The following is a 14,080-nucleotide window of genomic DNA, read 5'->3' as shown; positions in this document are numbered from 1 at the left end:
GGGGTCTTCAGCAGTCTGAAGGGCAAAGGGTGCCTCGTGTGGGGGGAAGGAGGGGTTCCGGACGGCACTGTTACTCATCAGGCAGCCGTCAGGCCACTGCTGGGTGAGTCTGTTATGGTGGGGCTGTGCTGGCCTCCCCTGGGGGTGTCTGCCTCTCGTGAGAAGCCCGCCGCCTCTAGGAATCCAGTCTCCTACCGATGCCGACCCAGAACTAGGGTGAGGACACTTGGGTGAGGATGGGAAGGCATCTGCAAGACTGGCCAACCCTGTTTGCAGGTGGAATATCGATTTGGAGAAACCCAGGGAAGTTCACGGGTAATGCTGTGCAGTACGTGGGCAGGCTTGGGGCAGTGTGCTGGGCAGCCCGTTCCCTGCCTGTGTCTCTGTGCCACGCAGGGCTCAGCTGCCTGGGCAGTACTACCACCACGGCCGGAGGCCAGAGTCCCCGGGCCCAGAGGGGGCGGATGCACCAAAGCCCCATGCAGACGCTGCCCATGTCTGTTCACTGTTCTTGTAACAGCAATTTTCAAATCATTTAAAGACACTACCTTCCTAAAGAGAAATCGTGTGCTACACACACACCTCACATAAAGGTGGAGATCTGCCACACGAACAGAATCATACTCAAATTGACATTGTAACAACAGTGACAGTCACTATTTTGATTTTAATTTTCAGTTGGCTGACAAGCTGATAAATTCACAGGTGCTGACATACTTCATTAAATACAAACATGCATCCCTCACATTTCATGTATTATTAATGTCTCAGGTAAAAATAACTTTTCTTCAGAAATTCTAGACTTCATAGCTAATCATTGAAATGTAGAACAACACGATTTTAAGTTGCTCTTTAAAAAACCTGACAGCTGAAGTGTAGTGACGTCAGGTCCCGACACCACCACCCAGGAGCGCAGCAAAAGCCAGCGGGTGGCAGCTCTGGCTCAGCCCTGCGCCAGCAGCCTGGCCCTGCAGCGCTCACGGAGCTGGCTGATGGTCCTCATGGGGAGGCTTCCGGGTTCTGAAAATATTTTCTGGAACACAAACAGACTCAGTTTAAAAACAGACCCAACACCACCCTTTACCTCGGCGGTCCCCTGCTGAGGCTGGACTGTGGCAGACGGACGGGCCGCAGTGGGCAGTCCCACCTCTGCCTGGGTGAGGATCGCAGCTCTGTAAGGCCATTGGCCTCAGGCTGTTTTTAATGGATAATGGACTGCGACACAGCAGCTGCAAAGCACAACAGCCTGTGCGGAACCTGGCCTGTGACATACAGTGACCTGAGCTGCATCTGGCCACCTGCAGCAGCGCTGACGGCACCCACCATAGAGCATCTGGATGCACCTCGAGGGGCCAGTGCCTGGCTGCTTAAATGGTGCATGCCCCACACCCCTCCTGAGAGAGACCTGGCGCTGTGCCGTCTGTGCACTGGGACGGTGGTGAGTGGGGTGGCAAGAACAGGGACACGCCACTCAGGCGAGGTCTCGGCCCACGCAGACACTGTACTATGGTGTGGACAGGACGGGCTATTCTGGGGACTCCGTGGCAGCTGGTCAGATCTGGTGTCGCTGGTGTTGACAGATTTAAAGCAGGAACCCTGAAAACTAAAGCGACCCCGGGGTGCAGCAGGGAAGCAAACGAGGACCCCCCAGGCACCTGCCTATGTGTCTACCTCGCCCGCCAGCAGGACATAGGGGCTGCCGATGGCCTCCCCAGGGTGCTTGGGATCCAATTCGGCCAGGCCCAGGGCACATGGCTGGAACAGGCGAAGGAGCTTCTGGGCCACTCTGGCCGCGCCACAGCACAACTGGGTGCCAGTGGGCAAAGCAGGGTCGCGGACCCAGCAGCCGCAGTGTTTGGGCTGGTTTCTGTCACTTCACACGCGAATGCATCTAATCCCTGCCACCGTAGCCGCGCTGGCAGAGCCTCCAGCGCTCTGGTCGGGTCATGTGGGAAGGAAGTGCAGGTCCCTACGCTGGCAGAAGCCGTTCAAACTGGGTTGAAAACGGGTGTTACCGACAAAAATGAAGACCTACACAAGGTGAGAACGAAATCACCTTTTCTAACAAGTACGAAGATCGCAGAATGGTGAGAGGCTACAGTCGCCACTGGAAGCTACAAGTCACAGAACTCGCACAGCCGTCCCACCCGGTGGCTCCGGGCGACACGGGCCTGCAGGTAGAGGCGCTGCCTTTGGCTCATGGCCGCACTCTGTGCTGACGAGTCCGTCATCAGCCTGGAAGCCCGCGACGGACACAAAGCCTTCACGGTGTGTGCGCCCCGCGGTCCAGGCTGGACCCAGGCCCCAGCACCGTCCACTGGTCACCGTCCGCTGGTGTCTAATGTGCTGCTGACCTCACCCTCGGGCACAGCGCTTCAAGCTCACACGCCTGCGGGACTCAAGCAGCAGCGCAGACAGCCACACCGGGCGGCCCACAGGACCCTGTCACCTTCACCCCCTCTCAGGAAGCTACAGACCCATCCGGCCACTGGAAGCCGAAGTCTGTGCGCGCCCCCAACCCCACCAGGTCTGCAGAACTGGCCCCTGCAGTGGCCTCCTGGTGGCTGCCCGTGCAGGCACCTGGTGACACCTGCGCAGCTGTCCTTAGGTCTGCATGTGGACACACACCCCTGCGGCCCACCTCAGTCCCCACTGCTTCCAGGACACTCCATACAGAGGTTGTGCAGAGTCTGCCATGGTTTCTTCTCCACTCAGCAGCCTCGAAGCCTGGTCCTAGGGAGGCGGGCACGCACACAGCCAGGGCCCGCGGCGTCTGCTCCCACCTGTCCCTCAGCCTGTCTCACCACGTGGCCACCCGCTGGACGGAGACTGCCCAGCACGTGGCATTTATCCACCCCCCCCCGCCCCCGGGAGGACACAGTCCCAGGGGACGACGGTTCCAGTCTCACCGACAAGCCTCCAGTGAGCCAGTGGGTGGCTGCCCCCGAGGCCAGTGGGAGCAGGTGCCCGCCCGGACCACGCCATAGGCTAGAGGGGCCACCGCCTGAGGCCTGCCCCTGCCGCCGCTTCTGCACGGAGACACTGGTCCCAGGAGCACGCCACTAAGTCCGCCTCCTGGGTGCCCACCCACGGGGCGGCGTGGGACGGAGCCCCAGGTGACCTCCTCCCTGCTTCCTCTGAGTTTGCATTATTTCAAAATAAAAAGTCAAAAAGTGAAATGGGCCAGTCGGGCTCACAGACGCCACCGCATCTGGCCAGGGCTCTTTGATGGTGGGCCCTGCCCACACCGCGTGTCCTCGGCCCTCCCAGGCCTGAGCCACCCAGGTGTCCTCGGCCCCCTCAGGTGGCCAGTCACACTCAGCAGATCCCGACTCAGTCCACACAGCCGGTGCCAGGCCCAGGGCCTGGTAGGGAGGCCCTGGCTGTGGGGACAACAGACAGGTACAACCTGTCAGGGCTGTCAGGAAGAGAGGCCGGCAGGGCAGAGGCTCTGGCCCTCGTGGACACATGCCACCGCCTCCCAGCCCCCGAGGAAAGACAGTAGGGCTGTGGCAGGCTGTGTCCCCCTACTGCGTTTCTGACCCTGGTGAGCCCCTAACCCGCCCTCCAGGTGGTCTGAGGCCGCAGACACGAGGGGACAGGGGACGAGTCACACTGGCCGCTACCTGGCAGGCAACTCTGAGGCCCCAGGCATGAGAGGACAGATGGCAGCCACGAGCCCAGAGAAGAGCAGGAGCCCACCCAGGACAAGAAGGGGCCTGAGGCTGAGGTCCAGGGACAGGCTGGTAAAACGGAGCCCCACGAGCGAGTGACGGCCAAGTGTCGGGCAGCACCCTGCCGTGGCTCAGCGATTGCGGACACTCACCTGCATAAATGTGTGGCAGTCTGTGACAAAACTCCCTCTGGTGAGCTGCTTGAACTTATCACAAATTTCTGGAATGCTGGTGGCTTCCAAAATAAGCGCCTGATGTTGCTTGATTAGGGTCAGGGCCACCCGGAAGATAATCTTCGAGCCTTCATTGAACAAACAATCCCAGATTCGAAGCACAGTCTGTAGAGAAACACAGAAGTCGTGTCACTTGCACGGTGGTGCTCCGCTCCTGGGCTCTGCTGCCCGTGCTCACCTCCACAGGCAGGATGTCCACGAACAGGCAGATGAACCAGCGGGACACGAGTAGTGTCCACAGCACGCCGTGCCCGTCCATCAGGGCTGCCACCGCAGGCAGCTTCCTCCTCACCAGCTCCCCCAGGACCTCCTGGTCAGTCTTCAGGCCCAGCATCGCAGGGCCGTAGTAATCTGCCAAACGAGGGGAGGAAAGAAGCCACGAAACACACATCACACACCCCACCGGCCCCCAAGCCTCAGTGGCCTCGTCCCCCAGCCCTTTCCATGCTGGAGGGTCCTTCCCATGACAGGGAGGGCAAAGCAAAGGAGGGAGAGTCCGGGTCGGGACGCCGAGTCCTGTGGACGATTCCCACAGGCCTCTCGGGACGTCCGTGGGGCTCCAGAGGGTAAGGCCAGATGATGCCCAGCTCAGGCCCCGTGGGGCACCAGCTAAAACCTGCAGGTGCAAAGCAGGGGCTGGAAGAGATGTCCGCACACCCACGTTCACTGCGCCTCACGACGGCCAGAGCAGCCCAAGAGTCCATGACGGACAATGGTTAAGCCAAACGTGGTGCTCCGCACAGCAGAATGTTATTCAGCCTTAAAAAGACATCCCGACACGTGCCACAACACGGATGGACCCCAAGGACACTGTGCTCAGTGAGATAAGCCCAGCACAAAAGGACAAATGCTGTGGATTCACTGCCATGAGCTTCCCAGAGTAGCCAAATTTGTAAAGACAGAAAGCAGAACGGAGGTTGCGAGGGTCCAGGGGCCGGGGCAGGGGAATGGGAGCTAGTGTCTAACAGGGACAGAGTTTGGGAAGATGAAGAATTCTGGAAGTGGCTGGTGGTGACAGTTGCACGACGATGTGAGTGTACATAATGCCACGGAGCTGTGCACTTAAAAATGGCTAAAACTGAAAATTTTATGTACGAGACCACAATAAAAATAAAACTCACTCAGACAAATGTTTCCCATAACATTTCTTTCTTTTGAATGGACATTTGTCTTACCAAAGAACTTTTGAGTTTCCTACTTAATTTTATAGCTTGTTCACGTGAGGTGCTGTGATAGATGTTAGTGCGTGATGCGTGCCACAGAAGCGCTCAGTGCCAACGCTGTAACGTGGATCACAACACGGAACACGCATGTGCCGCAGCACATGTGCTGCCAAACGCAGCTCGGCCCCACTCACGGCAGGCAGCGGGTGCGCCGTTCTTGTCGATCAAATATTTTGGTTAAAGTAGAATCATTAGAAATATTGACACAACATCGTGGTCACATCACTAACTTTCAAAGAATAAGCACACAGGTAAGTATGTTTAATACTAAAGTACCTGAGAGTAATTTAACAGAAGCCAATTCAGTTAAAAGTCCAGGGATTAAAAACTTTTGGGCCAGCCGCTTAGCTCAGGTGATTAGGGCGTGGCACTGACCACACCAAGGCCAGGGCTCGATCCCTGTACTGGCGAGCTGCCAAAAAAACCCAAATCTCCCTTTTTATACCCTTATTCTGCATCTGTCTCTTGAAGCTTTGAGCTGTTTGCATTTTTCCTTCTTAATGGAGCAGGTGGGCTGAGCCGTGCGAGGGATTTGCAGAGAAGCACACTGCGACCTTGACCCCAGCTACAGGAGGCTTAGACCAGCTTCCAAAAATAGAGGCGCTAAACCCGACCCCAAGCTCCTCAGGCCCGGCCGGTCCACAAGGGGAGGCTCCCGCTAACCCGTGGCCTGCTCGTCCCTCCTCTGCACGCTTTCCTGGAACACTGAAGGCAAGACCCAGCCCAGGCCCCAGGCCCTTTTCTTTGTCTCAGCCTGAGATGATAAATAAACCCAAATCCCCAGCACACTAAGCTGTTCTCCAGAAGCTCCCATGTGACACACGGTGCACGGGTGAATGAACTTGTGTTTGCGTTTCTCTTGTTGACACGTGTCTGGCCAGTCTCCTTTATGGCGCCCCAGCTGGAGAAGTTAAGATGGACAGCACGGGGCCATGTGAAATTAAATCATCATAGGACCCGGGGAGAGTCCCATCACATGACGTCAAGTGAAAAACCAGGAGCAGGGCCACGTGCCACAGTGTTCAAGTGCGTTTCTGAGTAGTGATTACGTGTGCACGGAAAGACCAGACTGACACTAAAAATGTTAAGGGTGGTGCCGTGGGTGTGGTGATTTTTTCTTTATCTCGACTTCTCTCCTTCGGTATTAATACCATGGATGTATGTGACATAAAAGTAAACAGAAATGGTTACTATGTAAGTGAGATAACTACGTCAATGCTGAGAAAGAAGCTGGCACCCTGCAGGCTGGCACCGCAGGGAGGCGGCAGGTTGATACAATGTACCCCTGCCCTCCAATCTGTACTCCTCACCTAAGCCTTGGAGTTGACCACAGCTCGGGCAGGGGCCCCGATGGCTATTTGCACAGGCGACCTGAGCTGGGGGTTGAGGAAGCCAGGAAGTGCTGGCACGTGGCAGATGGCCTCAAGAGGAACAGGCATTAACACGGCAGTCGTTCCAGAGCCCACCCCATCCACAACTGCAGGAGGTGAGAGGACGTGAAGAGGACCAGGACAGGCCACCCCAAAATACACCTCTTTGGCCAATGGAATATTTTGAGCTAAAGGCGATTGAAAACCAGCAGTTACTCACTTACTCCTAACTCTAAAAATAGAGAACTTTCCCTTTTGTGAAGGAAACTTCCATTCATAAAGGAACTTCCATTTGTAAAGATGTCTCAGTACCAGAAAGAGGACTGCAGCAGGAGACACCTCTGATCGCTGTGAGACTCTTACCTGCATGACAAGACCACCCTGCTGACCAGACATCTCCTCCCCACCCCTCCCAGAAGCCCCCAGCCCCTTTCCCTGTGTCTGGCCAGGACAGCGTCCAAGCCTCGCCCGGGCCTCCTGCAGCCTCCCTGCCTCGGGAACTGCTGTGCGCGTGTGTGGTCATGTCTTTCCCCTCCTTACTGTGTCTTCCGTCTGATTCACCGGCCCCAGCCACCGAACCCAGCAGACAGCGCCAGTGGGGAGACGAGAATTCAGCTCCTCGCCCCCTGCTATGGGGACTTAGGTAGAGGGTGAGCCACCGTGCCCCAAGAACGGCCCAAGGGCAACTAGAATTTAAGACGTTCTCAAACGTTTACTGAGAATGAACTGTTTGCACCAGACAGATGCTCTGCAGTCTCACAGCAAAGACGGTGTTAATCAGTAAATTACAGACGGACGCAGAGCTGATGACAAGCAGAGCTGGTCTTTTGAATCCTTTAAGAAATAAGAATCACGTTAAAAGTCTGGGAAACCAATCCCCCCGTATCAGTGACGAACTCTGAGGGGCTGGCACAATTAGTGACTTAAAGCGTGGAAGACAGTGAGCCCTCAAAAGGGGAGGGGAGGACGTCAGGCAGCTGTCCCTCATCTGGCAAAATACTCATCAACCCCGGGGCCGTGGCGGCGAGCTGCACAGAGGCCGTGGGATGGCTCGCGGGGCGGATGGTGTGGCCGTGCAGGGGCCAATGTCCTGGTTTTCCCTGAACAGTCCCTGTTTAAGCCGACTGCCCCAGCACCCTCACCCCACCCCATTACTCTCCAAATGTCAGCACTTGTGGGATTTTCTGCACAGGAGAAAAGACAGACACAGGACGGGAAAGCCTGTGGAAAACCCTGCAGTCCTGAGTGTGTGTCACTGGTGAGTCCACACGGCATTAGTAAGAACGCATATCCTAGCTCTGCCCTAAAAACAAAGGCCACCGGTATTGGGGGCATCCTGGCATCCAGACCGCAGCCTCATGGGACCACTTTCCTCCAAAAGGACCGGGATTCCTTGGAGAAGGGCAGGGACTGTGGAAGTGGGAGTGACAGGGCCAGAGGCCAGCAGGGGCAGGAGGCTGCGAAGTCCACTGAGGAATGTGCAGGGGCCTGGTGGGCAGTGTCCTGTGGGTGGGTGCCCAGTGGGTGGGTGCTCTGTGGGTGCTGCTGCTGGCCTTGGAGGCACAGCCCAGCAGCAGGAGGGAGTGCCCTGGCCTGGCGCAGGCGAGCTCGGGGCCCGGCTCTCGGCCACCCTCATGGTCCTCCCACCTCTCCTCGGACGTGCTGTGGGATCTGGGCGTATCCTGCAGAAACAGCCTTTGGAGATCCCACACGGAGCCAGTGCCCACTCCGGGCTCAGCCACAGCCCTGAGGGTCTTTTCAGCCCATGACCTCCCCCAGCCTCAAAGTGAGAGCCAGCTGCTGGCGGGCCTCCAGCACTGTGCCTCAGCATGTTCCTGCTCCCGGTGAGAACCCTCTCTGCAAGGACCCCATCTGTGCAGAACGTGTCCCAACATAAAGCATGCACGCAGGTCTGGGCAAAGCCAGGTGCCCTGACGGGCCCACCGTGGACGGCCTCGGAGGGACCAGCACGGCTAGCAGGGCCGTCGGGACGTGGAGGGTGAGGAGCTGTGGAGAACAAGGCCCTGCACCGTGCAGGCGCGAGCCATCCTCAGGCCCCCTGCACAGGGCTCGTCTCCCAGCTGCTCTGTGCCCTGAACTGCCTCCTCCCTGTCTCGCTCCATGTGTCCCCCTGGCTGTCTACACACACACTGCACACACGCCCACACGTGTTTGCACGACGCGTCCCTCTCCGAGCTGTGAGAGAGGGAGCTGTGGACACGATGGCCCTTGCTCCCCAGCACTGCAGCATGCTCCCCCCCACACAGCACCCCCAGCTGTGAGACCTGTCAGCTCTGACGTCACCCCAGCAGAGCGCCCAGACCCCACCCAAATGTCTTCAAGGACTCGGTGAATGTCATTCCTGGAATACTCACTTCCTGAGGAATCTACCAGAGGCAAGCTGCCACCTCCAGAACGAGCAGACATGGACAAAAAGACAAGCGCCAAGCAGTAAACCAGGCTCCGGGTCTGGGCAGAAAGCATGTAGGCTGAGCCTGGAACAGCCTGCCCTGCAGACGGCGTTGGGGCCACATCAGAAAGGCCCGCGCCAACCTGGAGAGGCCCCACTGGCCCCCGCTGGCCCATCCGAGCTTCAAGGACAAAAACTGCCTCCCAGCGCATAAATCCACAAGTCCACAGGGGTATTTGAAAAAAGAAAAATACTAACTGATCATCTTCGAATGAAGATAAAAAACCAATTTATTATCTTGAGAAATAGGACACAAAGGCAAAGAGTCAAGCATTTGTCCTGCCTTTTCTGAGTGGATGGCTGGACCCTGAGTCTGGACTCTGCAGCTGGTGCACGGGAAACACAGGGGAGAGGGTGTCAGCAGGACACCGGGGTGTTCCCACTGGGGAGAGCTCGGCAGGTGCAATGCCACAGATTCCTCAACAGGAAAAGGAGGGATGGAGTGTCCCGTCCATCGACTAGAGAGACCAGAAGACACACCACACTGAAAACTGTGGCAACCTGTAAAGAAGTACGAAGAGCGGTGGTGTGGGAGTTAGAAGCCAGTCACAACCAATCCAGCTGTCCCACTGGTGGGTGGACACCCAAAGGAACGGAAATCATGTTGAAGGGACACCTGCACCCTGTGTTCATCGCAGCTCTATGTACAACAGCCAAGATATGGAACCAACCTAAATGTCCACCAGTGGACGACTGGATAAGGAAACCGTGGTACATCTACACAATGGAATACTACTCAGCCATAAAAAAGAATGAAATACTGCCATTTGCAGCTACATGGATGAACTGAGAGAAAATCATGACAAGTGAAATAAGCAGGCACAGAAAGAGAAATACCCCATGTCCTCCTGCTAAGTGGGAGCTAGAAAGAAAGAACAATCAGAAGAAAACAGAAATGTGGTTCCCAGAGGTTGGGGAGGGGGCCGGGAGGGGTGCTAGCGAGAAACTGGTGAAGCACAGACTGATTACATTTTGTAGTGATGAACATGCGAATTATCCTGACCTGATCGTCACACATTGCACACCAAGTACTGACACTCAACTCTGTACCACACAAATGTTTAATCGATTATGTTTCAATAAAGAAGTCGGACTGTGGTGCACTGATCACCACTGGAAATGGGTGGACTGTGTGCGGTGTGTATGTGAATTGCTTCTCAACAAAGACTCCTCTTAAGTGCATATGCTTTTAAGAAATATAGAAAGTACACACACACACACACACACGCACACACACGCATGCACACACACACAGACACACACACATGCACACACACACGCACACAGACACACACACACACACACACAGACACACACGCACACACACACAGACTATTTCTGGACAGAAAACACAGGGACCTCTGTGGGTCCTGCCTTCCCCTGCCCACCCTCCCCTCACGCCTGACCAACCTCCTGCTGGCCTGTGCCGCTCTGCAATGAAAAGCTAACTAGTTAATAAGTACTAGTCAGTTGAAAAGATAAACAACCAAGATTAACAGGAAAAATTGAAGAATGACAGATGCTTCCCCAGGTGTTCACTGAGTCCAGAGTGGCGGCGTCCGTCCAGCGCGCTGCAGTGGGACGACCGCTCCTCTCCGAACTGCACAGCGCTCTTCTGGGTCCTAAACCTGTGGTAACAAACAAGCACTGACGCTGTCCTGGAGTCAGTGAGAAACTGGTAGAAATCCTCAAACCCAAGGTCCAGGGTTTGATCCTTGTACCAGCCAGCTGCCAAAAAAAAAAAAAATCCTCAATTTAAACAGAAAAAAAGGAAAGCATCGTTATTCAGGCTAAAGAATTATTTTTTAATCGGGGTGGGAAGAGCAGGGAGGGTGGGCTCTTGCTGGACCTGCAGGGTCTATTTCAACCTTTTAACTCCCCAAAGAGAGACCTTTTAAAAAAAAACTCACTCAGCAGGCAACAATAAAAATAAAGTTTTAAAAGAGATGCACAATAAAGGAGAGATTTTTATTTTCCTCTTTAAACTTTGTATGTTTTGCTAATTCCTAAGCCTATTAGTTTAGTAATGACAAGAAGACTGGCTTCTTTAAACAGCAAAATAAATACCACAAAATTTAACTGAAAAAAGCAAGAAACATAAATGGCTCCTCATCCGTTAGGTGAGGGATCAGGTCCCAAACCCTCTTGCTGAGAGGGAAGGTCCCCTCAACGTGCAGGACACTGGGAGGGCCAGTTAGACTCAGCACTGCGTTGGGACAGTGGAGTCGCATCAAAGTGGGGATGCCAGGGCCTGGAGCTGCCTGCTGGGGAGCCCACGCCCACATTAGCTGTGCAGGAGACAGTCCCCTCGCCTTTGCACCTCACACTGGGCCCTGGGTGCTGACCCTGCACTTGGAATCCATGACCCCACCTGATGTCCCAAAGTCCCTGGTGGGTAGCTGCTCTGCGTCTGGCCCACTGCAAGTGCCTGACCCGGCCCTGCCACGCCCACCTGGCAGTTACCCCAGGGCTGTACCCAGCAGTCCCTATAGGACATAGAATGCATGCAGGTAAGAGGGTTCTCCAGGAGCCCTACAGAACGTTCCAGAGTCCAGAAGACGTGATGAGGAGAACCCATCATGAAACACAGAGGGCTTCTGATCTGCTTACACCGTTACATTTCAGAGGCAAAAAGCTAAGAGACCATCGAATCGCTAATTAAACAAACAGCCTCTCTCCCCCTCCCCACAACTGCCTGCACAGAACTCCAGAACGGAAATTCTCAGACTGCAGTTTTTCAGAACACGTGTGCTCCACACACACCTGCCATGGAAAACATGACCGTGACTCTGTACAGTCCACACACCTCTAAGCACCGGAGCAGACCCACATGAATGGAAGGGTCTTTCCAAACAGCAGCCTGAACAAAAGGCAGAGTCTCATCTCTCCAAGGCTCGTTTTCCCCACGTATAAAACAGGGATAGTCAAAGTCAGTGCGCAGGGTTGTTGTGATTAATGCTGCTCACACAGTCACAATTTCATTGTTAAAGTCCGGATCAGAGCCGCGGCGAGGGGGTGAACATGGGACCCTCCTCCCCTGCCATACTGTGCCTTCAAGGCTAGGCCATTTTAATTTGGATTAAGGAAGTTTGCTTTAATGCAAAATACTCTACCTACACAGTGATCTGATGCTATCGTGATCAGATAAAAATAACCCTGAGGAGTGAATGAAATTGTATTAATTTATGGGAGCAGGGAAAGTCAGTGTTTCTTCCAAAGAGCTTGTAGTTTAAAAATCAACCTTACTCCAATCTTCCTCAACTCCGAAACGTAGATTCCACTGTGAAGAAATCATCTTCAATGCCAGGCAGTGCTCTTCCGAGTACAAAAACCCTTTGCTAATAGATTTTGCTTTTCTTTCTTCCTAAGTATTCACGAGTAAATGAAAGCATTCTGCAAATTATGAAGTTTCTAAACTTTAGAAGCAGCTAAGAGCTTTGGTGAAATACTGAGAAGAGGTTTTCTGGGTTTCGCTTGGCCCAGGGTGGAGCTTGCTGTAAGGTCGGAAGCAAGGCGGGTATGGGGAGGAGGCCGACTTTAAAGGACCAGAGGGACTTTTTTTTTTTTCTGCAGAGTGGAGATAAACAACATTAATTCAACATGTGCCAACAACAACAACTCTAAGTTAATATTTGTAGCCTCTGAGTTAATATTTATAAAGAGCTTAGAACAGTGCCTGGCATGACTTCCGGTCAAGATGGCAGAATAGACGGTCCCTAGTGTCACTCTCTCCCACAAATCAACCGATTTAAACTATAAAAACATAACATCAAGTGCATACGGAACGGGGAGACGTCCAGCAGGGAAGGCAGAAGCTCCGCAAAGACCACATGCCCTCCGGGCTGCCGTCGCACGATCCGGCAGATAGGCTTCACCGCCGCCACCAGCTCCATTCCCAGCCTGGCCCAGTGTGCACAGAGCGGGGAGATGTCCGGCAGGGGAGGTGGAGGCTCCACAGAAACCACACACCCTGTGGGGCCGCCACTGCGTGATCCAGCAGGTAGGCTTCACTGCAGGCACCTGGCTCCATTCCCAGCCTGGCCTAGTGCTCACGGAGCAGGGAGACGTCCGGCAGGGGAGGTAGAAGCTTCGTAGACTCCACACACCCTGTGGGGGGACAGCCACCACGCGATCCAGCAGCAGGTAGGCTTCACCGCCACCACCCGGCTCCATCCCAAGCCCGGCCTAGCACGCACGGAGCAGGGAGACGTCCAGCAGGGGAAGGGGAAGCTCCGCAGAGACCACACGCTCTGCAGTGCCTCCGCGCATCCCAGCAGCCCGGCCCAGAGCGCACGGAACAGGGAGGTGGGAGCTCAGCAGAGACCACACACCCCGTGACCCAGCAGCCCAGCAGAGTCCAAGCTGAAAAGAGAGGTGGCTCCCTGGAGAGGTTCAAGATCCAAGGCAACCACACATGCAAGGCACTAGTGGCCAACTGAGCAGTCACTGAGGTAGCCATACCAAATTGGCAACCACAGCAACATCTTAGTCAGACAATAGTGTCAAACCTGTGGACTGTGAAACACCCTGCCACAATGAATAAACATCAAAGAAAAGATACCAGAAATACGAAAAATCAGGAAAGTACACCACCAAAGGATAATAACTCTCAACCTCTAGATCCTATAGAACAAGAAGCCCTTGAAATATCTGACAAGGAATTTTGAGTGATAATTCTAAGGAAGCTGAATGAGATACAAGAAAACTCAGCTAGACATCATGATAAAATGAAGAAAAGTATACATGACCTGAAAGAAGAAATGTACAAGGAAATCAATGCCCTAAAAAAAAAAAATGTAGCAGAACTTCCTGAACTGAAGAATTTATTCAGCAAAATAAAAAACACAACAGAGAGTTTAACCAGCAGGCTTGCAGAAGTTGAAGAGAGAACCTCTGAACTTGAAGATGGGCTGTTTGAAATAACACAAGCAGACAAAAAAAAAAAAAAAAAGAATCAAAGGCATTGAAGAAAATCTGAGAGAGATATCAGACAACCTTAAGTGCTCAAATATCTGAGTCCTGGGTATTCCAGAAGGGGAGGAAAAAGGAGATTGCATTGAAAACATATTCAACAAAATAGTGGCAGAAAACTTCCCAGGTATAGAAAAAA

General features: G+C 54.2%; 1 protein-coding gene across 2 annotated transcripts in view; it reads right to left on the bottom strand.

Moving 5' to 3' along the window:
* Window positions 1-647: 647 nt before the first annotated feature.
* GRTP1 (growth hormone regulated TBC protein 1) overlaps window positions 648-14,080 on the bottom strand; it is a 35,447-nt gene continuing 22,014 nt past the window's right edge. For both annotated transcript variants that reach the window (XM_063102583.1, XM_063102584.1), the window contains 3 exons: window positions 4,086-4,258; window positions 3,827-4,012; window positions 648-1,033 (listed from right to left, as the gene is read on the bottom strand). In XM_063102583.1, the coding sequence (XP_062958653.1) occupies window positions 944-1,033; window positions 3,827-4,012; window positions 4,086-4,258 (449 nt within the window). In that variant the 3' untranslated portion in view covers window positions 648-943. The remainder of the gene's footprint in view (window positions 1,034-3,826; window positions 4,013-4,085; window positions 4,259-14,080) is intronic.

The sequence above is a fragment of the Cynocephalus volans genome, chromosome 7, assembly GCF_027409185.1.
Source record: "Cynocephalus volans isolate mCynVol1 chromosome 7, mCynVol1.pri, whole genome shotgun sequence".
NCBI classification, from domain to species: domain Eukaryota; kingdom Metazoa; phylum Chordata; class Mammalia; order Dermoptera; family Cynocephalidae; genus Cynocephalus; species Cynocephalus volans.
The sequence above is the reverse complement of the archived record's forward strand: the minus strand, read 5'-3'. Positions and strand labels throughout refer to the sequence as shown.